At 40.4% G+C, this 27,946-nt stretch overlaps 1 protein-coding gene across 8 annotated transcripts; it reads left to right on the forward strand.

The window, feature by feature from the left end:
• Positions 1-538: 538 nt before the first annotated feature.
• LOC120531145 (protein ADP-ribosylarginine hydrolase-like) lies at positions 539-26,902 on the forward strand. 8 transcript variants are annotated; one of them, XM_039756284.1, is made up of 5 exons: positions 577-684; positions 836-988; positions 15,071-15,393; positions 25,353-25,713; positions 26,261-26,902. In XM_039756284.1, the coding sequence occupies exons 3-5, from the start codon at positions 15,087-15,089 to the stop codon at positions 26,697-26,699; spliced, it is 1,107 nt and encodes a 368-aa protein (XP_039612218.1). In that variant the 5' UTR covers positions 577-684; positions 836-988; positions 15,071-15,086; the 3' UTR covers positions 26,700-26,902. The 8 variants fall into 8 exon arrangements, with proteins under 8 accessions (XP_039612225.1, XP_039612223.1, XP_039612218.1 ...); XM_039756288.1 differs by having other exon boundaries at positions 15,075-15,393; XM_039756285.1 differs by having other exon boundaries at positions 619-688.
• Positions 26,903-27,946: the final 1,044 nt, after the last annotated feature.

Below are 27,946 nucleotides of genomic sequence, written 5' to 3' on the forward strand. Positions count from 1 at the left end.
GGTTTCGGAATGTGTTTCACTTATGTATGTATGGAAAATTAACGTCACCTTCTGTGAATAACTCTTTGTACCTTATTATGTGTATGGATGTAAGACTAAGATGAATGTCGTGCAATTATATTACCAGGCAATCAAAATAAAATTTCAAGGTCATAACGAAAAGTTTGCATTTACTAAGAAATCCACCTGTGTATCATATGTAACTGCTAAACAAATTATGACACTGACTGAACCTACTCTGCTTTCTGGTTCATTAAGGGACGGCTGTTATATTGTACTGTGAGGAATAAAAGAACGATTAAATTACTATTGTAATGAATAAATAATGACGACCTTTATGAGTGAATTGGATAAAAAAATACACATCTAACATCACACCTTACTTATATAGTAGTACTACTCCGTCCACCAAACTCGCCTCAGAGCGTGACATGCAACTGAAAGGCATAAGTACGCGGCGCGCTAGCAACAACATGATTCGTTGATGTCGAATTTGATTGACATTTATCCCGCCCCTAGCGATCCTCCCATTTCACTCTGGGCTGATGCAGCAATATCTATGGGCGAGGAAAGTGGAAACGGAGCATTCATCGGGGGTTTCAAAAACGCCAAGTAAGAGTCTGCTGCTGGACCCTGCTCCATAAATGTGACAGAGAACTTAATCGGGATTCGGACTCGGCACCTGTGAGTCAGTATTGCTTAACATTACGACAAGTACGATGTTATACAATATTTAGATTTTGGGAAAACAATGCGTTTTAATAGCCTAGCAAGTATTAGAAAGGAATGTGTTATGCGGATAAAGTATTGTTTACACCACATTTCTTTTGATCAGACTTCCGAACGTTGAGAGCCGCCCACAAAAGCGTCATCCCGTACACCCTGCCCAGGTATTACGCGGTGGGCGTTGAAACGGGATAAGTAAGGAAGTCGACCGAATCTTTAAGACTCACTTCAAGTACCTAAGAAATTCTCCATAGGTTGTTTGGTAAGTAGGCCTACTATTAATATATTGCTGATCGTTGAAATTAGTTGAGACCACTGCCTATTGACTTTCGCCGTATATAACTGTTTTAAACAATAAGAAGTGAATAGTTGGGCCCATGAAAATTAATGACAAATTTAGGCAGGCAGAATAACTTTTGATATGATTATTTTTACAGTTCTGTCAGGATGAATTTATAAAATATGCCACAACCTACAAATTTAGATATGTGGGCTCGAATCCGATCTTAGTGTGATTTAAAACTTTTCTCCGTGCGCCGAGGGTTTGTCCAGGGCGACATTGTTCCTTTAGAAAAATCTGGAAAGGAATCGGTGCCAATTTATGTTACTCAATATTTAAAGGGTCGTTTGGATGTAAATTTAGAGTAATTAAATATTCCCGAAATATTGCTCCTTATTATTTAATGAACAGAAAAGATTTTAACCCTCTCAACTGAACATACAGTGTACTTTACTTGTCCTTATATAGCGCAAAAGAAGAACCGAGCAAATTAAAGAATTATCCAATGCACACAATGCCAAATGCATTCTCTTTCCATCCTAACAGTACGACTGTGGTTTGATGTACTGTCATGTATTTATTTTCCCTCAAAGGTGTCTTTTGTATAACTTGTACTGGAAATCACTAGAAATTATCTTGTACCAGTTTTTCTTCGTTTTTCATGTACAACACTAGCCTCTCAAGTTCATTAGATTTGCAGCAAGTAAAAGAAAAATCGTGTGATCTTGAACCTGTTTGTGTTGCATGCATTTGGGAGAATGAGCAAGCATGTAGAATGAGTTACAGATTTCTTCTAATAAAAATGAAGAACACGGCAGTTTTGCTATTTTGCAAACTTGGAAAGTTTGAGTAAAAATACTGTAGTCTTATTTAGGGTTCTCAATACGACACCCTTTGTTCATACAGAGCTTCTGAAACATCAGTGTACTTTCCCGTCATGATCATTCAGAATCGTTAAAACACAAACTGCACAGGTGTAGTTGCTTATTTTGCCATTTTTTCCCCTCTCTTTTAATAATTTAATTTGGCTGCCACGTGTGCTGTGGAAAGATCAATTTGGCCCTAACAGGAAATCACACTAAATACTGAAGCGGATTCATCAAATAGGGGAAAAAGGGCAGATTCTCTGGATGCTTTTTATTTTATAAGCTAAAAGGACACTTGTGCAATTCAGGGCAAAGGAGCAGCAACTTGAGCCCCAATGGCCACTCCACTCTGCATGTCTCCTTCATCTGGAATTATGGCTAAATGGTGACATCAGGAAGGCTATCCAGTCATGAAAATCACACCAAAGCCTATAGAATATTGACCCCACATAGAATTGGGAAAAGGAAAAAGAAGAAGAAGAAAATGTTGATTTCAGCCTTATTTCATTTATAGTATTTAGAACAGTTTCGATCTTTCCATTTGGTTTCAGGTGCAATATTCTTATGCCTTGACCTCCCTGGTCTATTTTCTGTTTTTTTGTATGTGTATGCTATTTCATCCACAGATCTCAAAACTTGACATGTGGCATTGTCCAGCTGCTGAACTGTTTGTATCATTTGAGCCAGTGTGAGATTTGACAGTAAGTGTAAGCAATAATGTCATCCCAGATATTTTCATACTGACTTGCCACACTTGCACTTGTAAAGGGCTCTGATGAAGATCTTTTGCCTTCTTCTCTGGTTGCTGCACTCAGTCATGGAAGCTGGTAGCAGCAGTATTGTTATGAATGGGCTGCTAGGTACCTATACAGGGCTTACGGGAGTTTTTTCAGCAAGTTAGTTAATAATAACTGTGCTACTCATAATTAGCATTAGCAGCTTAATTTTCTGTGCTATGTTTGTGGTGATGCACTCTTGGTCAAAAGCTCATTGAAAGTGTAGGTGACTTTATTTTAGAATTTTTTTTTATGAGATACAGAACCACGGTAATCATAGTTTTTTCCAATAGCATGAGGTACAAGGAAGGAATAAATAAACTTTAGTGGCCACTCGACCACAGGCCACACTTGTGCACGCACCCACCCAGAGCTAAAGTAACCTCATCAGTCAGACTAACCTGCTTTGGGATGTGGGAAAAACACAGAAACAAACATGAGGAGAATGTGCAGATTCCATAGAGACAAAGTCTGAGGCAGAGTTTGAACTGAAGATTGTGGAGATGAGAAGTAGTAGCGCTAATCACTATGCCAAGATCTCATCCTTGTGAGTAGTGCTTTGTGCAATTTTCTCAGAAATAAGCTTTTCTTTAATACTTTTCATTTTCAAAAGTGTTTAGTGCTAGAGCAGGATTAGTCTATAAGATGTTAATGTTTTATTTTGTGTTACATTCTAAGAGCAATGATCAAAGTTTCACTGTTGTAATTTATCTTTGATAAAAAGGCAGTTTACGATAGACGTAGCACCTTTCTAGAGTGAACACCATAACAATTGATGAACGTCTCAGCAGTACATTTATTTATGCATTTTTTTGGCAACTGGAGCACAAGCTGGTTAAATAACTTGCTCAGGCTCATACAGTGAAACAAAGATGGAGCTCAACCTGACACACGAGTATACGAAGCGTACTGTCTTCATCTAGTTCCTTGTGAGAACTGACGTAAACAATGTGTTTGTATGCTGCACATTTTTGAATTCTATAATATTAAAAGACTTCAAAGAGTTCTATAAAATCGAATAGTAGTGTTAAGTCTGAATTTGCTCAATAAAAAGTGAAAACTAAAGTTAAATAAGGTAAAAGGTTAGGGCATTACTAACACTAGTAGACACAGAAGCTGGACTCTTGAATATACATGATGCACATGTAGTGTCTAACCCAGGATTATTTTTTCAGCCTGAACCAAGATATACAAACACGTTTGAGTTGAATTAGCCATTATCATGCACAAATTGAGCAAGAATGCATTCTACTTTGTTGTGTGGTATTGTTAAATGTTCTCTTGAAGTATTTCCTTTATTTGTTATTATTTTATGGTGATCTCCATAATAGATAATGGAGGAAGGATGAGGAAACCCTATGGTTTTAATGACATTTCTGCTTGAATGTTTATAGTAGAAATGTTTTATAAGAGGTTCTATTTAAAATAAATTTGTTCAAAAGATGCACATAATAATAATAAACATCATAATAATCAATAAGCATCTAAATATCTTGTTTGTGTCATATAAGGTTGCATGAAATGAATACTGAATAAGCACGGAAAAAACAAATTTTAAAACAGTACCGGAAATACAGTCCGCCCTCCATGTTTAACACAAAGACACACATTTTTTTGATGTACCCCAATGCTCCACTATCTAAAATTACAAATCATACAATTTTGACGTGATTAACACTAGAATTACCAAAGCCTACAAAAAAACTCGTAAATCCAGCCCACCTTAAATCCCTTCACACCTCTCCGTCAGTGTCTTTTGCCTTGTAAATTTGTCGACCAACACAAACAGCAAGCAGCCTGTTATACCATCCCCCAGGCCGCTGCAGAAAGTACAAGAAGTTCTCCCAGTTCAAGCCTTGATTATCTTAGAGTGTAGTGGTGGAGTTTTAAAAGGGAAATAATCGATCGTTATTTGGAATACATACATTTCATGTGTGCTCCGTGTCTACAACAATCTATGTAAACACATCATTAAAATAGAAACATTTTTCATGTTTTAGTAATAAATTACAAAATGTAAACATGAACTGTATAATATATGAAGGTTGAAGTCCAAATATCAAATAAACACTTTCACAAAAGGTGCAAGTGCAATACAACAGCTTCCGTGGTGCAGCAGTAAGAACTGCTGACTTGTAATCGGAAGGCCACAGAATTGACCCTGGGTACTGCGCAAATTTACCACTTTGAGTAGATAGCTGCTCTTATTGTTAATATTATACAATAAAAACATACATTTGATTTGCATCTGTAACGGCTGGTGTAGATTTATATCACGATACAAACGATTTGACACCATGTTACTTTTTATTTGAAAGTGGGAATGACTATAGATGTGAGTAGTGTTTCGAAACAATGGAACTGGAAATTCTCTGTTCAGGAGGGATAAAAGCTGACGCACAAATGCTGGTGAATCTGCCTTCTTTGTATCTCATTGTCGCTAGAATTTTTTTTTATTTAGTTTTATTCTTGAGTGTTCCTGCTCATGCTGAATTAGTATGCACCTTATGGTCCATGATGTCAAAGGCTCACTGACAAAAAACAGAGACATAGGTATATGTGGCCAGTCTCCACATGTTTTTTTTGTACTCCGGGACATGCAGAGGAAAGAATAGTACAGAGGGGTCAGTTCAGCACTATATGCAATCATCAAATTCAAATGTTAACAGTTCCCACACACCCAAGGACCTTCCTTCCTACATCTACGACATGTGTACCTGTTGCAATGTACACACTTCTCTCTGTGCTGTGGTTCCTATTATCCCCAGTTCAGAGAATTTCCAGTTCCATTGTCTCAAAACACAACTCACATCTATAGTTATTCCCAGTTTCAATTAAAAACTAAGCACGTCAGATCTGTGGTTGGGGTGGGTGGTCTGTATGGTGATCGCGACTGAGAGAATAAAAGTAAAAAACCCACTAACTTTTACAAGTTCTAAAAATTAACACCGGCTGTTACAGACGCAGATCAAATGTACAGTATGTTTTTATTGCACAATATTAACAATAAGTGCAGCTCACTACTCAAAATGGTAAATTTGCGTGGCACCCAGGATCAATCCTGCGGTCAGTCAGCAGTTTTTATCGCTGCATCATGGAAGCTGTCGCATTGCACTTGCACCTTTTGTGAAAGTGCTTATTTGATATTTGGACTTCAGCCTTCATACATTATTCAGTTCATGTTGACATTTTGTCATTTATTAGTAAAATATGAAAAACGTTTCTGTTTTAACAATGTGTTTACATGGATTGTTGTAGACATGGAACACTCATGAAATGTATGTATTCCAAATAATGATCTATTATTTCCCCTCTAAAATGTTGACATTACAGCACTTTCCACACAGTCCCCCCATTTCAGGGCACCACAATGTTTGGAGCAATTGGTGCCACAGGTGTTTGTGATTACTCAGGTGAGTTTCGTTGCTTCATAAAATTCCTAGGCTTGCATCTACTTTGGTGTCTGTAGGTGCCATTGTTCAACATGAGGAGAAGAGCTGTGCCAATAAAAGTCAAAGAAGTCATTAGGAGGCTGATAAACAAGAATAAAACCATTAGACATATTTGTAAAACCTTAGGATTACCTAAATCAGCTGTCTGGAATATCATTAAGAAATTAACTGGTGAGCTCAGTAATCACAAAAGGACTGGTAGGCCACTAGTTACCTAACTACTAGTTAGCCACAAAAACAGGATGGCCAGATTACAATTTGTAAAATAAGTACGTAAAAGAGCCTACAGAATTGTGGAAAAAGGTCTTGTGGACAAAGATGAACCTGTATCAGAGTGATGGCAAGAGCAAAGTGTGAAGATGAAAAGGAACTGCCCAAGATCCAAAACAGACCAACTCATCCGTTAAACATGGTGGTGGTGTTATGGCTTGGGCATGTATGACTACCACAGGTACTGGCACACTGGTCTTCAGTGATGATGGAACTGCTGACGGCAGTTGCACAATGAATTCTGAGGTGTATAATGTGGTAGAAATCAACATCTTAATTAAAGAAAGTATATTTTACTCTACTGAGACAAGTTTGATAAAACCTTTTTGAGTCAGTCAGGCAGAAAAAGCTTGTCCTTCTGCGTCAATTATTCACACTTGCAGCATCAGGTTGAAAATGGAGCATCCATCACAACAGTCTGTTACAGCATGGTCAGAATGATCAAAGAGTACAGGTAGAGGGTTATATTTATAAGCAGTTGACTATGTATAACAGTGCTGAATTACAGGTGAATGTTTATATTTATATACAATTGAATATGCATGACGGCTGAATTACAGGTGGAGGTTTATATTTATATACAATTGAATATGTATAACAGTGCTGAATTAATGCTTACTCATCCTAAAATAAAAATCTTTTCCTGCTATATCCTTGTTTTTCAGTATCTCTTGAATTCAGCTCTTTTTCAGTTATGAAAACTGTATACATGCCAACTAGCAAGTCTTATTAGGTGCGTCAGCCAGTTTCTTGAACCATCCCCCCAGAACATTCTGCCCACTTACTTGACCATTTCAGCAGTCTCTGACATTTCTAAAACAAATCGTTATATATTTCAATGTACACTGCAAACAAAATACTCAACTATCGTCACCTCCAAATTTATTCTCTCAAAACAGAAACATCTAATCTACTCAAGCTGCAGTAAATGCAACCAAACTCCCTGGATTTCACTTCATTCCAACAACAAAGTAATGATCCCAGACATAGTGCTAATATAGTGCACATGAGTTTTTCAAGCAAATGATGGAAATTTCTTGAATGGCCAAGCCAATCACCCAATTTAAATCCAATTGAGCATGTCTTCAATATGCTGAAGAGAAAACGTAAGGGGACAAGCCCCTGAAACAGACTGGAGCTGAAGATGGCTGCATTTTAGGCTTGGCAGAACATCACCAGAGAAGATACTCAGCACCTGGTGATGTCTATGAATCACAGACCTCAAGCAGTCACTGCATTCAAGAAGTACTAAATATGTATGCAAGTACTAAATATGACTGCTTTAATATACCTGCCATGGCTATGTCCCAAATATTATGGTTCCCTGAAATGGGGCATGTGGAGAGGAAGTAGATATAAAAAAAGTATTGTCATTTCTACATAGTGTGATTGAAATGTATGCAGATATCGTTAAAGTCTGCAATGTGCAATTTAATCACATCTAAATTGTTTGATTTGTAATTTTAAAATCTGGAGCAGAGCGGTACCGTAGATACTCGCGTAATAGTCGATCTCGCAGATAAGTCGAGTGTATTTTTAAGCCGAAAATTACGAAATTTGTTATGACCCATATTTAAGTCGAGGGTAAAACTTGGGTTTTTTCGTGACCCGTTGTCTTAATAAGTACGGTCTTCTCACCAATACCTGCTACAGTTCGATTCCCCGGCATATGTCATTGGCGTTTCATCCATGTTATCAATATTACTGAGATCCAAGTCATGCCTTTGTCTTTGCTTGATAATAAATTTATGAAAGGAACTGACCTTTTCTTCTCGATCTTTCAGCAGCTTCTGCACTATTTTTGTTTGCTGACGAAGGCACAGCCCATATCTGTTCATAAACCGCGTACACCAGCCAGCTGATGCTTGAAATTCCAACAAAGGCTTATGTGGCGTTATGGGTCCACAGCTCTCTTAGCAAAGGGCGTTTTAGTTTTTAAATAAATAATCACCGCACTCGCGACTTAGCGAGCCGCAGGGCGATCTGAGGTGTGGGCGTTTCTCACCTAGTGCACAGGTGAGGGACTGCCCACATCCATGATTGTTCCTGTGGCTAATGTGCTGCAGCTGCTATGTCCTCTCTGCATATAAAGAGAAGCGCAAGTCAGTTAGAGAGGAAGGAAATACGGAGTAAAAAAAAACAAGGAAGAGAAAGAAAGACGGAGGTGGCTGGAGAAAGCAGGAGAGCGAGAGAGTGACGGTGTGAGTGGGCGAACGAGCGCTCGCAGGCAGCTGTGTGGAAACCTGGGTGTTAGGCCGGGTTTTTAAAGGATTGTTTTTCTATTTTATTGATTTTTAAACCTCCATGTTTGCTTTATGGATTATTTATTTAATGAAGAGTTCTTTTGAATCACTGCACTGTTTACTTTGAACACTGATTTTGATTGACTGTTTTAAATAAAAGCACTGTGCACTGTGCCATTACCCAAATTCTATGGAAAATTGTGTTGCCCCGTGGATAAGTTGACCCTGTTTTTTTTTTTTTTTGAATGAATTTTAAGGCATACATTTTTCGACTTATACGCGAGTGTCTACAGTAAGTCAAAGAAAAATGCTTTTTTTGTCCCAAACCTTATAAAGGGCACTGTCAATGTCAACTTTACAATCAATCTGCTGCCCCTTGCTATTGTGATTGTGGAAAATCCTCAGTTTCATAGATTTGACAAAATTAATTTACTTGCTCCTTATTGCTTTGGGACCTCCAAACCACCCCAAACTTCGCACCAATGGAATCGGGAATTCATGGGGGATATTGCTTCTTGTGATTGGGACTTTATGGCCATCAAGAGAGAAGCAGTAAAAAGTGATGACACAGCACACCAGAAAGAGGAACAATTGTGCAGTACACAAGGGAGCCTGGAGAAAGACTGGGGGTTTGGAATTATCCGTTATTTCATTCCAAACTATTTTGCTATAGGTACTGAGGTCCAAAAGCTGGTATTGAAAACAAAATCAAAATTATAGGACTGATTCAACATTAGTGTTATATATTGTACACTGTATTTTAACGTGGGAGGAAATGTAGGCTACTTTGTGAAGGTGTCATTGATAGTACACTTCTGCCCACACATGTCGGCTGCACAAATGCCAAACCAAAGAAGATTTGCTGTGCTTACTAGAGTTTGTAGATATTAGCACATAGAGGATAATGTATAATGAGGAAGACGTGCAAGATCTTTTTCCATAGATAACCATGCCAGTTTGGTTTCAGTGCTATATATTTCCTTTCATAATCTCAAAGTGTGCACCAAAAAGGTAAACTGGGTAAAGCCATGCGTCTCTCTGCTTTTCATGTTTGAAACATAATTTTAATAGGTTCTTGTTCTGTTTTAACCAATGTTATAACTAAATCTAGATTTGTAAAGAAGATGAATGCTGAGTTCAGAGATAAACAAAACACAATGTACTGAGGAGAAACAGACCAAGGGCACAGAGAGTGGTAGGCTTGGGTGAATTGGGTGAGTAGGTGCAAGAGAAAGGCAAAGGAAGATGTAGACGGCATCATATAGTATGAAAAGAATGTGTCTCGTCCCAAACGATCCCCAGGACTGTTGAGAGTAGAGAAAACAAGATTTGCAATTGAGTAACCAGAGTAGATGCAAAAAATGCCCATTAAATCAGTGATGAAGATGATGTTGACAACTTATTCTATTGGTATTGATGCTCCCATGTGTGGATGATGATAAATTTGCTAGTGAGATCTTTTTGAACATGCTCCTGAAGTTTATAAAAGTATCCATCCATCCATCCATTCTCTTCCGCTTATCCGAGGTCGGGTCGCGGGGCAGCAGCTTAAGCAGAGAGGCCCAGACTTCCCTCTCCCCGGCCACTTCTTCCAGCTCTTCCGGAGAATCCCAAAGGCGTTCCCAGGCCAGCCGGGAGACATAGTCCCTCCAGCGTGTCCTGGGTCTTCCCCGGGCCTCCTCCCGGTTGGACGTGCCCGGAACACCTCACCAGGGAGGCGTCCAGGAGGCATCCTGATCAGATGCCCGAGCCACCTCATCTGACTCCTCTCGATGCGGAGGAGTAGCGGCTCTACTCTGAGCCCCTCCCGGATGACTGAGCTTCTCACCCTATCTTTAAGGGAAAGCCCAGACACCCTGCGGAGGAAACTCATTTCAGCCGCTTGTATTAGCGATCTCGTTCTTTCGGTCACTACCCATAGCTCATGACCATAGGTGAGGGGAGGAGCGTAGATCGACTGGTAAATTGAGAGCTTTGCCTTACGGCTCAGCTCCTTTTTCACCACGACAGACCGATGCAGAGCCCGCATCACTGCGGATGCCGCACCGATCCGCCTGTCGATCTCACGCTCCATTCTTCCCTCACTCGTGAACAAGACCCCGAGATACTTGAACTCCTCCACTTGGGGCAGGATCTCTCCCCCAACCCTGAGAGGGCACTCCACCCTTTTCCGCTGAGGACCATGCTCGGATTTGGAGGTGCTGATTCTCATCCCAGCCGCTTCACACTCAGCTGCGAACCGATCCAGAGAGAGCTGAAGATCACGGCCTGATGAAGCAAACAGGACAACATCATCTGCAAAAGCAGTGACCCAATCCTGAGTCCACCAAACCGACCCCTTCAACACCCTGGTTGCGCTTAGAAATTCTGTCCATAAAAGTTATGAACAGAATCGGTGACAAAGGGCAGCCCTGGCGGAGTCCAACTCTCACTGGAAACGGGCTCGACTTACTGCGGCAATGCGGACCAAGCTCTGACACCGGTTGTACAGAGACCAACAGCTCTTATCAGGGGTCCGTACCCCATACTCCCGAGCACCCCCACAGGATTCCCGAGGGACACGGTCGAATGCCTTTTCCAAGTCCACAAAACACATGTAGACCGGTCGGGCAAACTCCCATGCACCCTCCAGGACTCTGCTAAGGGTGAAGAGCTGGTCCACTGTTCCGACCAGGACGAAAACCACACTGTTCCTCCTGAATCCGAGGTTCACTATCCGACGGACCCTCCTCTCCAGAACCCCGAATAGACTTTTCCAGGGAGGCTGAGGAGTGTGATCCCTCTATAGTTGGAACACACCCTCCGTCCCCTTTTAAAGAGGGGACCACCACCCCGGTCTGCCAATCCAGAGGCACTGTCCCGATGTCCATGCGATGTTGCAGAGGCGTGTCAACCAAGACAGTCCTACAACATCCAGAGCCTTAAGGAACTCGGGTATCTCATCCACCCGGGGCCCTGCCACCAAGGAGTTTTTGACCACCTCGGTGACTTCAGTCCCAGAGATGGGAGAGCCCACCTCAGAGTCCCCAGGCTCTGCTTCCTCATTGGAAGGCATGTTAGTGGGATTGAGGAGGTCTCAAGTACTCCTCCCACCGACCCCAACGCCCGAAGTGAGGTCAGCAGCGCACCATCCCCACTATATACGGTGTTGACACTGCACTGCTTCCACCTCCTGAGACGCCGGACGGTGGACCAGAATCTCCTCGAAGCCATCCAAAGTCGTTCTCCATGGCCTCCAAACTCCTCCCATGCCCGAGTTTTGCCTCAGCAACAACGAAGCCGCGCTCCGCTTGGCCTGCGGTACCTATCAGCTGCCTCCAGAGACCCACAGGACAAAAAGTCCTATAGGACTCCTTCTTCAGCTTGACAGCATCCCTCACGCGGTGTCCACCAACGGGTTCGGGATTGCCGCCACGACAGGCACCGACCACCTTGCGGCCACAGCTCCGTCAGCCGCCTCAACAATAGAGGCACGGAACATGGCCCATTCGACTCAATGTCCCCACCTCCCTCGGGGCGTGGTTGAAGTTCTGCGGAGGTGGGAGTTGAAGCTACTTCTGACAGGGACTCTGCCAGCCGTTCCCAGCAGACCCTCACAACACGTTTGGGCCTACCAGGTCTGACCGCATCTTCCCCACCATCGAAGCCAACTCACCACCAGGTGGTGATCAGTTGACAGCTCCGCCCCTCTCTTCACCCGAGTGTCCAAGACATATGGCGCAAGTCCGACACGACCACAAAGTCGATCATCGACCTGAGGCCTAGGGTGTCCTGGTGCCAAGTGCACATATGAACACCCTTATGCTTGAACATGGTGTTCGTTATGGACAATCCGTGACGAGCACAGAAGTCCAATAACAAAACACGCCGGGTTCAGATCGGGGCCATTCCTCCCAATCACGCCCTTCCAGGTCTCACTGTCATTGCCCGTGAGCATTGAAGTCTCCCAGCAAAGCGAGGGAATCCCCAGAAGGTATGCCCTCTAGCAACCCTCCAGAGACTCCAAAAGGGTGGATACTCCAAACTGCTGTTCGGGCATACGCACAAACAACAGTCAGGACCCTTCCCCACCCGGCGGAGGGAGGCCACCCTCTCGTCCACCGGGTAAACCCCAATGCACAGGCTCCAGTGGGGGCAATAAGTATGCCCACACCTGCTCGGCGCCTCTCACCGGGGGCAACTCCAGAGTGGTAGAGAGTCCAGCCCCTCTCAAGGAGATTGGTTCCAGAGTCCAAGCTGTGCGCCGAGGTGAGTCCGACTATATCTAGCCGGAACCTCTCGACCTCGCGCACTAGCTCAGGCTCCTTCCCCTTCAGAGAGGTGACATTCCACGTCCCAAGAGCCAGTTTCTGTAGCCGAGGATCAGACCGCCAAGGTCCCGCCCGCCACCACCCAACTCACACTGCACCCAACCTCCTTGGCCCCTCCCATAGGTGGTGAGCCCATGGGGAGGAGGACCCGTTACCTCTTCGGCTGTGCCCGGCGAGCCCCATGGGTGCAGGCCCGGCCACCAGGCGCCGCCATCGAGCCCCACCTCCAGGCCTGGCTCCAGAGGGGGCCCGTGACCAGCGTCGGGCAAGGGAAAACGTTGTCCAGTTTTTATTTTCATTGGAGGTTTATTGAACCGCTCTTTGTCTCATCCCTCACCCAGGACCAGTTTGCCTTGGGTGGCCCTACCAGGGGCATAAAGCCCCGGACAACATAGCTCCTAGGATCATTGGGACACGCAAACCCCTCCACCACGATAAGGTGACGGTTCAAGGAGGAGTTATAAAAGTATGTTAAAATAATAAAAATTAAATATGGATTAATTTGTATGTTGTTTTTGTGATTGTATACAATAGGTTTGTAAACTGATGTGAGACTGTAAATAGGAAACATTCAGATTTGAATGGATGTGGTTGCATTAACAGGGAAGAATTTTGCTGAGACTACTCTTAAACCCAGACATCTAGCAGAATTCTTCCATTACATTTAACATGTGAAATTGATGAGTCCATATCAGCTATTTTACGTAGAATGCTATCAGAGTAAAGAGATACCTTTTGATCATGTGTGTTGTTTAGAATTCTCTAATCATCCGATGGGTAGCACGGTGGCGCAGTTGGTAGCACTGCTGCCTCGCAGTTAGGAGACCTGGGTTCGCTTCCCAGGTCCTCCCTGCGTGGAGTTTGCATGTTCTCCCCGTGTCTGCATGGGTTTCCTCCGGGCGCTCCGGTTTCCTCCCACTGTCCAAAGACATGCAGGTTAGGTGGATTGGCGATTCTAAATTGGCCCTAGTGTGTGTTTGTTTGTGTGTGTCCTGCGGTGGGTTGGCACCCTGCCCGGGATTGGTTCCTGCCTTGTGCCCTGTGTTGGCTGGGATTGGCTCCAGCAGACCCCCGTGACCCTGTGTTCGGATTCAGCGGGTTGGAAAATGGATGGATGGATAATCATCCGATTGATTGGCTGAGTAAATGATGAGTGGCACTACTGGTACATCTGCAAATGCAAAAAGAGGTGGAGATAGAGGACATAATTATTAAGTCCACACTATAAAGTCAAAAATGAATCATTTAATAATTAAATCTTACCTGGACCAAACAAAATAGAGTATGTTTTAAACAATGTGTATGTTTGAGGTCCATACCACCATTTACACAAAGTGACAAATCAGTAATCCAGTTCAGCTAGTCTTTTCTACATCTAGAAACTGTATAACCTCATGGGATTCAGAAATAGATGAAGCATCTACAGTATATAACATTGAACATATCTTTTAAAGAGAACAGTTTGATGGATGTATTTTGCATAAAAAGTTTGACAAATACCTTAAACTACAATATGTCATCAAAATGGATTTTAAAACAACAACAACATTTATTTATATAACACATCTTTATACAAATGATGTAACTCAAAGTGTTTTACAAGATAAAGAAAGAAAGAAAAATATAAAAATGAGATTAAGCAACACTAAGTGACAAACAATAAAGGAAGGTCTGGCCAGGAGGACAGAAAAAGCAAAAAAAAAACAACAACAAAATCTATCCCAAAGGCCAAAAAAAAAAAACCAAACAAAATCTGCAGGGGTTTCAAGGCCACAAGAATATTTATGTTACTTAGTTATGCTGTATTTGAGGTATGGGTAAGCAGACAGGCCACCACCAATAATATGCAGTAATGTATTACTTTAAATAGTCTGTTCTTTTAATCGTTTGTTAGTCTTTCTTATTTTATCCATATGTTGTATGCCATTTCAGTAATTAAGGTTTGATATATTAAGAATTCCTCAGATTCGTTATTTGGAAGGGGGGAATCGGGGGGCACTCACATTGTGATAACAGCTAGAATATGACATGTAGAGGAAATATTCATGTTTTCCCAGTATACCTAAAGTTAATTTTCATTAGAGTGCAAAATACATGCATTGTGTAATGTTTTTTGAGTTATAAATCTATTCTGTTTTTTGTTTCAGGTAGCCTGTTGCTAAAATGTCTTTGAAAGATAGATACCAGGCCTCAATGGTGCTAAGTGGAGTTGGAGACGCCTTGGGATACAAAATTGGCAAGTGGGAGTTCTGTAAGAGTGGGACAATAATTCTGAATGAACTTGCTGCAATGGGAGGACTAGAAGCAGTGGATATTGATAAGTGGATTGTGAGTGATGACACAGTAATGCATCTGGCCACTGGTGAAGCGCTAATAAAGGCAGGGAAGAAGCCCAACCTACTTGAACTCTACAAGATTATGGCAAAGAATTACAAACTCTGCTTGTCTGACATGAAAAATAGGGCTCCAGGTAATCCACTTTAGAAAGAGTTCTGTTTTAATTGTTTAAAAAGTTCAAATTTTAACTAGCAAGATCTTTTCTCAACAAAGAAACAAAACTATCAATCAATGCTAAATTAACTCCATCTCAGGAGGCATTTATGTGTTAAGTATACCCTCTGATGAATGGTGCTTTGTCCAGGATTGGCACCTGTCTTGCAACCAGTATTGCTTGGGTGGGCTCAGGACTCCTATCACCCTGGACTTGGTTGATAGAGTATATGATTAGAGCTAGATACTCAATCAACAACTTGTGGTTTATATTCCTATGCCCTATCCACTTCACTACAATTGCTTCACTAACTATCCAGAGTTATACTGTCATGACATCTTATATGTCTATAAATTTCTCAAGTTTGTTGAGTGTTCACCAAAATTATGTTATAGGGCATCCATAGATTTTTTTTTTATTACTGTTTCATAACCGCTTATATGAATCTCTACTAATTCATCTGCTTGCGTTTTTAATAAATAGTAAGTGCAAACCATTTGGCTTTTGCAGAATGTGTCTATTGGTCATGGGTGGCATGGTGGCGCAGTGGGTAGCGCTGCTGTCTCGCAGTTAGGAGACCCGGGTTCGCTTCCCGAGTCCTCCCTGCGTGGAGTTTGCATGTTCTCCCTGTGTCTGCGTGGGTTTCTTCTGGGTACTCCGGTTTCCTCCCACAGTCCAAAGACATGCAGGTTAGGTGCATTGGCGATTTGGTGTGTGCGTGTGTGTGTGACCGGCCCTGCCGGGGTTTGTTTCCTGCTACCCTGCACCCTGTGTTGGCTGGGATTGTAGTTGGGATATAGTGGGATGGATAATGGATGGTTGTCTGTTGGTCACCCACAGTGGCCCAGTTGTCAGTGGATGCTGCTTCACAAATTCAGCATCCTGTGTTCGAATCCTGCTCCTGGCCGTTGTCCACACAGAGTCTGCATGTTCGAACTGCATGTCGGGGTGGTATTTCCTCCATCCACAAAGACATGTCAATTGTAAACTAAGCGGGTTGGAGAATGTCATGTTGCAAAATTCTGGATGTAGAGCTTTGATTATTACATTGCTTTCTAAAGCTGAAATCAAAGCTTATTTTTTCCATTCCAAATAAGTGCTTATTCAATTAATGATGACTTTTATCACACATGCTTAGACACATTTCTTGAAAATAAGTTCCATTTCCCAAAACTCTAAATGCAGTTTAATAATTGCACACTCAACTCCCTAAACTTCCTGGTCAAAACCATGTAATCTTAATCAAAACCAGAGTTTGCCCTCAGACATCACAAGAAAGCTCTTAAAAAAATACACTGCAACATAGCCTAACATAATGCTGTGATCAATTCAAAACAGTACTGGATAAACCTGTTACGGCAATGGGTAATGTTACTTATGGTCCCTGCCACCCAAACTACCTCTTTACATAATGAACACTATATAAGAACACATGTAAAAATTCTCTAAAGTTTTATCCTTTAATGTACAACACAATACAAGTGTCAGCATCGGGCAACATAAATCCGAAAAGAAGCATGATGTCTGTGATGATTTTCTTGTGTTTTACAAATATGTTTAGTCAAATTGACACTTTATTTATAGGTTTATGTTACCAGACTGCATGCAGCTTTTTTCTGTTTGCCTGTGCAACTGAGCCCTAGAAAGGACCTGGTACATGTGCTTCTTGCGTTACACCCAGTGCTGCTGGAATAACCACAATGCAGGTATTTTTATTTCAATGAGATATCTTTATTTCATTAGCTTACTCATTATTTTAAAAAGTAATTAGACTACATAATGCATGTTACTTTTAATGTGTTAACCTGCTCTTGAGATCATATTGATGGAGTTTAGAACTGTACATTCAGCTCTTTAACATAAATGTATTGATTTCTGAAATATTGAGAGAGATTAACAATGTAGTCCCCCAAATAGGCAGAGTGCAGCCGATATGCACAGATTACAAAAGTCTTAATAGTAACTCAGCTAAGGGTTTATATAGATACATAATTGAGTTATTCTTGGAGAAATCTACCTCTGTTAATCAGATTTCTCAGAGGTCAATAAACTGAGATCTATAATTGGAATGATGGGTTTACATGGCAAATTAGAAATCATATTAAAGATCTGCTTAAAAGCATCTGAAATACTGGTTTTACAAAATACACCTTTTACTTCATCACATCCACATTCTTCCAAAAAGCATACATGACTTGCGCAACCTTGAGCAGAACTCATGAAAATGTACTTATTTCTTCATCACATTATGTTTTCCAAGTGTTTATTACAAATATAGTCAAAAACCTGTGTGATATTTTCTGCTACCTATTTTTCTGTGTCCTTAACAGTAATTATGCAACTCTCTTTTTTTTTTTCATCATGGTGTCATCTATACCTAAATCTGTAAGAGATGCCATGCACTGTGTTAAAATGCAGTTCAAGGTTTTAGATACCCATTGCAAAAAATCAGGGTAAACATTACAAATGAGAATGCTAAGAACATCTTAAACCTCAAACATACAAAACCCAAATGGGGTTACTGAAGGGCTGGAGCCAATTCTGCCAGACCGTCTGAGTTAAGGTGCCAGTCCATCACCGGGCACACTCACGCAGTGGGCAATTCACAGCTACCATTGAACCTAACCTACATATATGGGGGATGAGGGAGGAAAAACTGGAGCACCTAGAAGAAAGCCCAGGCTGACATGGAGAGAATGTGCACATTTCACATGAAAATTTTGTAATGCTGCCGTGTAATACTTCTGACAGCTTTCTGAAACACTGGCTAAGATTTCTGTCTAAAGGATTTCACTTACTCATGTGATCTTAGTACTGACCACCAGCAGCACTGACCACGCCTGGCTATTTAATCTTAGAGCTTTGCTTCAGCAATTCTTAATTAGCAATTTTTTAACCACAGACCTTTTGTGATGCAACCCAGCCTTATACAAATAAAATTAGTCCTCACAAGTGAGAGTTTAGACCTGAGCCCATTTGGCTATGATTCCTTCTTCATTGAAATACAGTAATTATTTTATTTTCACCAAAAGAATAAATGTAGTGCCAGAGAATGCAGTAATTTGTAACTGTATGGAAAGAAATTCAGGGAGCATTTGTTTGCATGGGAACTTGAATATGATGTGCTTTTGACTGATACATGTGAACGGTGAGTATTAACTGAAAAATAAAATGTTTAAAGACGTATTACAAAAGTGCATAGGAGGATGAAAACACCTTAAAGTGAGAGCTCACTTTTATGTGTAGTTCATTATTGTAAGAAGAAAAACTGTTAAGAGTATCAAAAGTAAGAAGGTGGGAATTTAAAAACTTACTATCAAATGCTGCACTTTATAGAAGGCTGAAAAAACTGTTCTACACTGTAAGGGTGTCAAATTCAGACCCTGGAGAGGCACAGTGGCTGGAGGTAACTTTCTTATTAGTGCTGCGGCTAATTAACATTCGTCGTCCTGCTTAATACGAATTTACCTGCTTTTTGAAACTCTGACCTCTTAATTTTTTCCTTATTGCTTAAATAGTAGCCAAAGAAAAGTGTGATGCATTTAATAACTGAAGAGCTGTCCACTCAACATTAAAATACGTGCTATAAATGGGTACATAATTACAAAATTGTGATGAGAGCGAGACATGGAAGCAGTGGCACCTATGCCTGATATTCCTTCCCCCCCCCCAAATGTAATGACTTGTTTACTGTTTTTGAAGATAGTTTACCATGAAAAAGAGGCAACCACCCACCTACCTGATGTTCCACTGGGTTTACAGTGTCTCTTGCCCATGCGTTAGAACAGCTTCACTGATTTTACCAGAACACTCTGTGGACACGTGTCTTCTCACATATCTTCAAAGTTCTAAAGCATCGAGACAATCCCTTTTTATGATTAAAGGGCAACAAAATGTACCTGAGCCCACAAGAGGCATGTTTAGGAAGAGATGGAGTCGAGAAGTAAAAGTTACAAACGAGAAAAGAACAAGTTGTATGTTAAAAGATCTTCTGATGTAACTGCATTTTTTTGCATACAGTGGGTCAACAGAAATTGGTACTTCACTGTTTATTGCACACTTGAAATAAAGTAAATCCAAAACTCTAAATTCAGCAGATAATAGAATTGTCTAACATATGGAGGAATACTTCAGACTTAATAAACTAAATAAATAAATAGACAAATAAAACTAATGTGAAATGAGACAATAAATAAAATAATGTGAGCATAAATAATGTGTCACAGAATATGGCTTTTATTGCTTATTTATTTATGTATTTAATTTTCTCTGTAATGTTCCTCCAAACACAACATTTAAATATATTGTGAAATTTCCTACTACTGACAAATAAAGCTCTGTCTATTTATCTGTCTTGAATTTAAAAGTGTCACTTTCACTTTTCAAAACTCTAGCAAGTAGTTTTTTTTTAATTGGTGAAACATTTGCAGAGGGGATATGTGCAATTTACTTCTTTTGGGAATCCTGTGGCTCATGCGCATGTTCAAATTTGTGCCTGTGCACATCGACGAGTGCAAGAAAAGGTTGCCCAGAATTCTTGTGCAAAGCGGTGACTTTAATTCTATAAACTTGGAATTCATTAGTAGCCTGCATCTCAAATGTCTGCTGTAAATGTGGTACTTGATGGCCAACAAGTCCACAAGACACCTCCACAAAGCTTTTTTTTTTTTTTTATTATTGGGGGAGGTTTGGGATTCATTTAATTTTGGGCCATATTTTGCATTAACATATTTTTCATACCATTTACTAGTAAAGTACTTTTAAAATATTTTCTTAATTGAGTGGCAAAGTGGTTAGTGCTACTGGCTCACAGATCCAGTGTCCTGGATCAAATCCCTGCCCAAGTCATTATTTACATGGAGTTTATATATCCTTTTTCTCCAGCTTCCCAAAGACATGCGTTTCTTTTAGTTGGTAATTCTCGATTAGCCCCAATTGGTTGTGTGTGTGTGTGTGGAAGGATGGGTGTCAGGGCAAATATTCAGTAAAGAAATAATGGCTTAAGTCACTGTTACAAATGAAGCCCTAAAAATGGATGTCTTTATTACAATAAGCTTGAAGGAACTGACTCTGTGCACTCTGCCTATTTACTGTAGCCAATTGAATAAAAATGAGCGAACAAGGGTCAAGATACAGTAAGTTCATGTACATAATCTATTTAAATAATTTTTGATTTCCAGTCATATGAAAAAGTTTGGGAACCCCTCTCAGCCTGTATAATAATTTACTTTCAACAAAAAAGAGAACAGTGGTATGTCTTTCATTTCCTAGGAACATCGGAGTACTGGGGTGTTTTCCGAACAAAGATCGTTAGTGAAGCAGTATTTAGTTGTATGAAATTAAATCAAATGTGAAAAACTGGCTGTGCAAAAATTTGGGTCCCCTTGTAATTTTGCTGATTTGAATGCATGTAACTGCTCAATACTGATTACTTGCAACACCAAATTGGTTGGATTAGCTTGTTAAGCCTTGAACTTTATAGACAGGTGTGTCCAATCATGAGAAAAGGTATTTAAGGTGGTCAGTTGCAAGTTGTGCTTCCCTTTGACTCTCCTCTGAAGAGTGGCAGCATGGGATTCTCAAAGCAACTCTCAAAAGATCTGAAAACAAAGATTGTTCAGTATCATGGTTTAGGGGAAGGCTACAAAAAGCTATTTCAGAGGTTTAAACAGTCAGATTTAACTGTAAGGAATGTAATCAGAAAATGGAAGGTCATAGGCACAGTTGCTGTTAAACCCAGGTCTGGCAGGCCAAGAAAAATACAGGAGCGGCATATGCGCAGGATTGTGAGACCCACAGATCACCTCTAAAGACCTGCAAGAACATCTTGCTGCAGATAGTGTATCTGTACATCGTTCTACAATTTAGCACAATTTGAACAAAGAACATCTATATGGCAGGGTGATGAGAAAGAAGCCCTTTCTGCACTCACGCAACAAACAGAGTCACTTGTTGTATGCAAATACTCATTTAGACAAGCCAGATTCATTTTGGAACAAAGTTCTTTGGACTGATGAGACAAAAATTGAGTTATTTGGTCATAACAAAAAGCGCTTTGCATGGCAGAAGAAGATCACCACGTTACAAGAAAAACACCTGCTACTTACTGCCAAATTTGCTGGAGGATCCATCATGTTGTTGGGCTGTGTGACTAGTTCAGGGACTGGGGCCCTTGTTAAATTAGAGGGTAGGATGAAATCAACCCAATATCAACAAATTCTTCAGGATAATGTTCAAGCATCAGTCACAAAGCTGAAGTTATGCAGGGGATGGATATTCCAACAAGACAATGACCCAAAACACAGTTCGAAAATCTACAAAGGCATTCATGCAGAGGGAGAAGAACAATGTTCTGGAATGGCTGTCACAGTCCCCTAACTTGAATATCACTGAAAATCTATGGGATGATTTGCAGTAGGCTGTCCATGCTTGGCAGCCATTAAATTTAACTGAACTGGAGAGATTTTGTATGGAAGAATGGTGAAAAATACCTCCATCCAGAATCCAGACACTCATCAAAGGCTATAGTAAGGCATCTAGAGGCTATTATATTTGCAAAAGGAGTCTCAACTAAGTATTGATATAATACAGTGGTGTGAAAAACTATTTGCCCCCTTCCTGATTTCTTATTCTTTTGCATGTTTGTCACACAAAATGTTTCTGATCATCAAACACATTTAACCATTAGTCAAATATAACACAAGTAAACACAAAATGCAGTTTTTAAATGATGGTTTTTATTATTTAGGGAGAAAAAATCCAAACCTACATGGCCCTGTGTGAAAAGTAATTGCCCCTGAACCTAATAACTGGTTGGGCCACCCTTAGCAGCAATAACTGCAATCAAGCGTTTGCGATAACTTGCAATGAGTCTTTTACTGCGCTCTGGAGGAATTTTGGCCCACTCATCTTTGCAGAATTGTTGTAATTCAGCTTTATTTGAGGGTTTTCTAGCATGAACCGCCTTTTTAAGGTCATGCCATAGCATCTCAATTGGATTCAGGTCAGGACTTTGACTAGGCCACTCCAAAGTCTTCATTTTGTTTTTCTTCAGCCATTCAGAGGTGGATTTGCTGGTGTGTTTTGGGTCATTGTCCTGTTGCAGCACCCAAGATTGCTTCAGCTTGAGTTGACGAACAGATGGCCGGACATTCTCCTTCAGGATTTTTTGGTAGACAGTAGAATTCATGGTTCCATCTATCACTGCAAGCCTTCCAGGTCCTGAAGCAGCAAAACCACCCCAGACCATCACACTACCACCACCATATTTTACTCTTGGTATGATGTTCTTTTTATGAAATGCTGTGTTCCTTTTACGCCAGATGTAACGGGACATTTGCCTTCCAAAAAGTTCAACTTTTGTCTCATCAGTCCACAAGGTATTTTCCCAAAAGTCTTGGCAATAATTGAGATGTTTCTTAGCAAAATTGAGACGAGCCCTAATGTTCTTTTGCTTAACAGTGGTTTGCGTCTTGGAAATCTGCCATGCAGGCCGTTTTTGCCCAGTCTCTTTCTTATGGTGGAGTCGTGAACACTGACCTTAATTGAGGCAAGTGAGGCCTGCAGTTCTTTAGACGTTGTCCTGGGGTCTTTTGTGACCTCTCGGATGAGTCGCCTCTGCGCCTTGGGGTAATTTTGGTCGGCCGGCCACTCCTGGGAAGGTTCACCACTGTTCCATGTTTTTGCCATTTGTGGATAATGGCTCTCACTGTGGTTTGCTGGAGTCCCAAAGCTTTAGAAATGGGTTTATAACCTTTACCAGACTGATAGATCTCAATTACTTGTGTTCTCATTTGTTCCTGAATTTCTTTGGATCTTGGCATGATGTCTAGCTTTTGAGGTGCTTTTGGTCTACTTCTCTGTGTCAGGCAGCTCCTATTTAAGTGATTTCTTGATTGAAACAGGTGTGGCAGTAATCAGGCCTGGGGGTGGCTACGGAAATTGAACTCAGGTGTGATACACCACAGTTATGTTATTTTTTAACAAGGGGCAATTACTTTTCACACAGGGCCATGTAGGTTTGGATTTTTTTTCTCCCTAAATAATAAAAACCATCATTTAAAAACTGCATTTTGTGTTAACTTGTGTTATATTTGACTAATGGTTAAATGTGTTTGATGATCAGAAACATTTTGTGTGACAAACATGCAAAAGAATAAGAAATCAGGAAGGGGGCAAATAGTTTTTCACACCACTGTATCTCTGTTGGGGTGCCCAAATTTATGCACCTGTCTAATTTTGTTATGATTCATATTGCATATTTTCTGTTAATCCAATATCACTGCTGAAATACTACTGTTTCCATAAGGCATGTCGTATATTGAAAGGAAGTTGCTACTTTGAAAGCTCAGCCAATGATAAACAAAAATCCAAAGAATCCCAAACTTTTTCATATGACTGTATACCAGTCAACACACAGGTAAGTGGTATGTCCTAATGTTATACATATGTCTTTAATATAATCGAAAGGTCCTAAAATAGCTTGATAAACAGGAATGTACAGCTTCTCTATTCATTGCTATACTGATGCCACTGAAATCGAAGCAGAGCAAGACAATGCAGTCTCTCCATGTGTGTGTTTAAATGATATTAAAGTCTGAATGGCATTGAACATTCTTAAACTTAATGATAAGAGATTGTGATGTTTGGAAGCCCAATGCTCCTGACGCTGTTCTTGGATCACTTGCCATACATCAGAAGTCTTCAGTTAGGAACTTAGGTGTGATTTGTGACAGCTCACTCAAATTCGACAAATAGGTAAACTCTAGTTATATGTATTTTTTTCATCTGAGATTTTTAGTTAAGGAAAAGGATTTTCTTTCCTTTAGTGATTCTGAAAAGGCCCTTCATGCTTTTATAACATTATGCTTAAACTAGTGCAACTCTGTATGTAGTTATTGATCAAGCATCAGTATGACACCTGCAACTAGTCCAGAACTTTGCTGCTTATTGAGAGGCTCTAGCAAAGTGTGACCACCTTTTACCAATATTGACCTCGCTCCATTGGCTTCAGGTCTGCTACAGAACTGATTTTAAAATCTTGTTAATTGTTTTTTTTTTAATGTTTGAAAGGAATGGCCCCAACTTACCTTTCAGAACTCCTTCACATTTAAACACCAACAAGAGCACAGCGGTCTGCTAGCCAGATGCTAAAAGTGGTGCAAAGGTTGAGGTTGAAGCAAACTTGGGATTGGGCTTTTGCAGTGGCTGCTCCCTCTCTTTGTTAGCTTACCTTGTTATATTAGGTCTTCCCTGACATTAGTCCCTGACATTAATAATGACCTAAAAGTGACTAAAGACTTTTCGCTGGCCTATGACCCTGTATGAGGTTTTTTTATATGTTGGTTTATGTACATTCATAAGTAAGTGTGTGTGTGAGGGGTATATTAAGTATATCTTTTATTTAAAGTTTGTCATGGTTTTGGTTTTGTTATGTGCATATATATTTTAACTGTTTATTTTAGCTTATTTTGTTTAGCACTTTGGTACAGTTTAGGCTGTTTTAAATGTGCTTTATAAATAAAGTTTGACTTGACTTGAACGGGTTAAAAGTCATAAACTTACATGTTTTTTTCATCTGAGATTTTTAGTTAAGGTAAAGGATTTTCTTTCCTTTAGTGATTTTGAAAAGGCCATTCATGCTTTATTTCTAAAGAAAAGTCAAGCAAAATGACACCTTTTATTGGCTAACTAAAAAGATTACAATATGCAAGCTTTCGAGGCAACTCAGGCCCCTTCTTCAGGCAATCTTGAATCTTGACTTTTCACTGAATTCATAATGGCTAGTACTATTTCTAAAGAGAATTTTTTATATTTAAATATAAAAGTTGCTGTTTAGGATATGATAATAACAGAATATATTGGTTTTATGGTTATTTTTGGTGATTATTTTTACTACCAGTCTCTTCTAACAGTAATGCTCTCTTTTGCATTGCCAGGTCAGACCTGTATAGATATGGTGAACAAACTGAACCCTGATATTCCAGGTGGACTGAATCTTAAATTTAATCCAAAAGGAGGAGGATGTGGGGCTGCCATGCGTGCCATGTGCATTGGGTTGCGATTTCCACAACCTTCTGAAGAAAAACTCCTGATTGAAGTGAGCATTGAGAGTGGGAGACTGAGCCATCACCACCCTACAGGCTATCTCGGCGCATTAACTGCAGCATTATTTACAGCCTATGCTGTGAATGGCAGGCCTCCTCAGGAGTGGGGAAGGGGTCTCCTGGAAGTTTTGCCAAAAGCAAAAAGCTACATAGTAAAATCTGGACTTGATGTTCAAGAAAATCTGGAAACATGGTAAGTGCCATTCATTAATGAAGAAAAAATAACTGAATTCATTTCCTTTAGTATGAAAAATGTGTGTAGACCCAGTATACATAATATAACCACAGTGTGTGTAACTGAATGTCACATTCTTAGCTTGTCCTGTATAGTTTACAATTATTTTGAGAAAAAAATATGCTTGTTAGTGACATGGTTCTTCACTGATTTAACATTTCTGGGTTTGAATCCCACCGGTTGTTGTCTTTATAGAGTTTGCCTATTCCCCCAGTGCCTGCATTGGGTTTCCTCCCACATTTCTAAAGACATGCAAGCTATACTGCCCATTTTAAACTGGCCCAATTGCAGTGTGTGTATATACATGAATGGGCCCTGTGATGGTCTAGTACCTCACACAGGTGTATTTCCTGCCTTCCACCTAGTGCTGCCAGGAGGACGAGCTTCATCTACCACAAAATACTGAATTGGATTAAGCAAACTGAAAATATTAAAATTACACTTATTGGTAGACAAATGTATTATCACTACATATTGTTGTTAACAATGTTGTATTCTCTTTCAGGGATTATTTTGAAAAAAAATGGAATGACTATCTTAAAGAAAGAGGAATTCTGGATGGCCAATCACAGCCTAAATTCCCTGATGCCTATGGTCCGGTAGAAAGAGATGTCTTTTATTCAACACTGAGTTATCAAGGCTGGGCAGGAAGCAGTGGTCATGATGCTCCCATGATAGCATATGATGCCCTGCTGAAAGCTGGTAGCTCATGGGTCACTCTTGCCCATCATGGATTTTTCCATGGAGGGGACAGTGACTCAACGGGTGTCATTGCTGCATGTTGGTGGGGAGCCATATATGGCTTTGAAGGAGTACCCAAGTGCAATTATGAAAAGCTTGAGTATAAAAGCAGACTAGCTAAAATTGGTGAAGAACTGTATGAGCTAAGTAGAAATGGAGTTGCTGGTGGTGGTGGTGGTGGTGGTAGCTGTCAACAGGCATGAGCAACATAAAGAATCACCAGATTTAAGAAGTCAGATCGATCTGTGGTCAAAGACAACTTTATATTTACACTATAACAATATGGTTTTGGGAAAGACCATGAAATATAAACGAATATTGGGATGTCCATTTTATTTTGTATTGACGACTTATGGTTACATTTGATTTACTGTAACTGTACTTAATAAAAAATTCATAAAAATGATTTATGAATATTAAAATGTAAACATTAATTACATTTCCTTGGACATAACTATTTTTTAATAAGTCCACCCATTTATAAAATGTTGTATTATTCAACGTTCTAGAATACAGCTGCAGTGAAAGATAAACAGCAGACTAGTTTAACCATCAGTTTATATACGGCTTTATCTTTTGATGGCTGTATAGACTTCACATTCCTCACCTTGGGGATTGCAGTTTACATAGCAGATTCAGTTTACAGTGTATCTGGAAAGTATTCACAGAACATCACTTTTTCCACATTTTGTTATGTTACAGCCTTATTCCAAAATGGTTTAAATTCATTTTTTTCCTCAGAATTCTACACACAACACCCCATAATGACAACATGAAAAAAAGTTTACTTGAGATTTTTGCAAATTTATTAAGAATAAAAAACTGAGAAATCACATGTACATAAGTATTCACAGTCTTTGCTCAATACTTTGTCAATGCACCTTTGGTAGCAATTACAGCCTCAAGTCTTTTTGAATATGATGCCACAAGCTTGGCACACCTATCATTGGCCAGTTTTGCCCATTCCTCTTTGCAGCACCTCTCAAGCTCCATCAGGTTGGATGGGAAGCGTCGGTGCACAGCCATTTTAAGATCTCTCCAGAGATGTTCAATCGGATTCAAGTCTGGGCTCTGGCTGGGCCACTCAAGGACATTCGCAGAGTTGTCCTCAAGCCACTCCTTTGATATCTTGGCTGTGTGCTTAGGGTCGTTGTCATGCTGAAAGATGAACCGTTGCTCCAGTCTGAGGTCAAGAGCACTTTGGAGCAGGTTTTCATCCAGGATGTCTCTGTACATTGCTGCAGTCATCTTTTCCTTTATCCTGACTAGTCTCCCAGTTCCTGCCGCTGAAAAACATCCCCACAGCATGATGCTGCCACCACCATGCTTCATGAGCGGTGCCTGGTTTCCTCCAAACATGACGCCTGGCATTCACACCAAAGAGTTCAATCTTTGTCTCATCAGACCAGAGAATTTTGTTTCTCATGGTCTGAGAGTCCTTCAGGTGCCT

This window comes from Polypterus senegalus, chromosome 6 (assembly GCF_016835505.1).
Source record: "Polypterus senegalus isolate Bchr_013 chromosome 6, ASM1683550v1, whole genome shotgun sequence".
Classification (NCBI taxonomy): Eukaryota; Metazoa; Chordata; class Cladistia; order Polypteriformes; family Polypteridae; genus Polypterus; species Polypterus senegalus.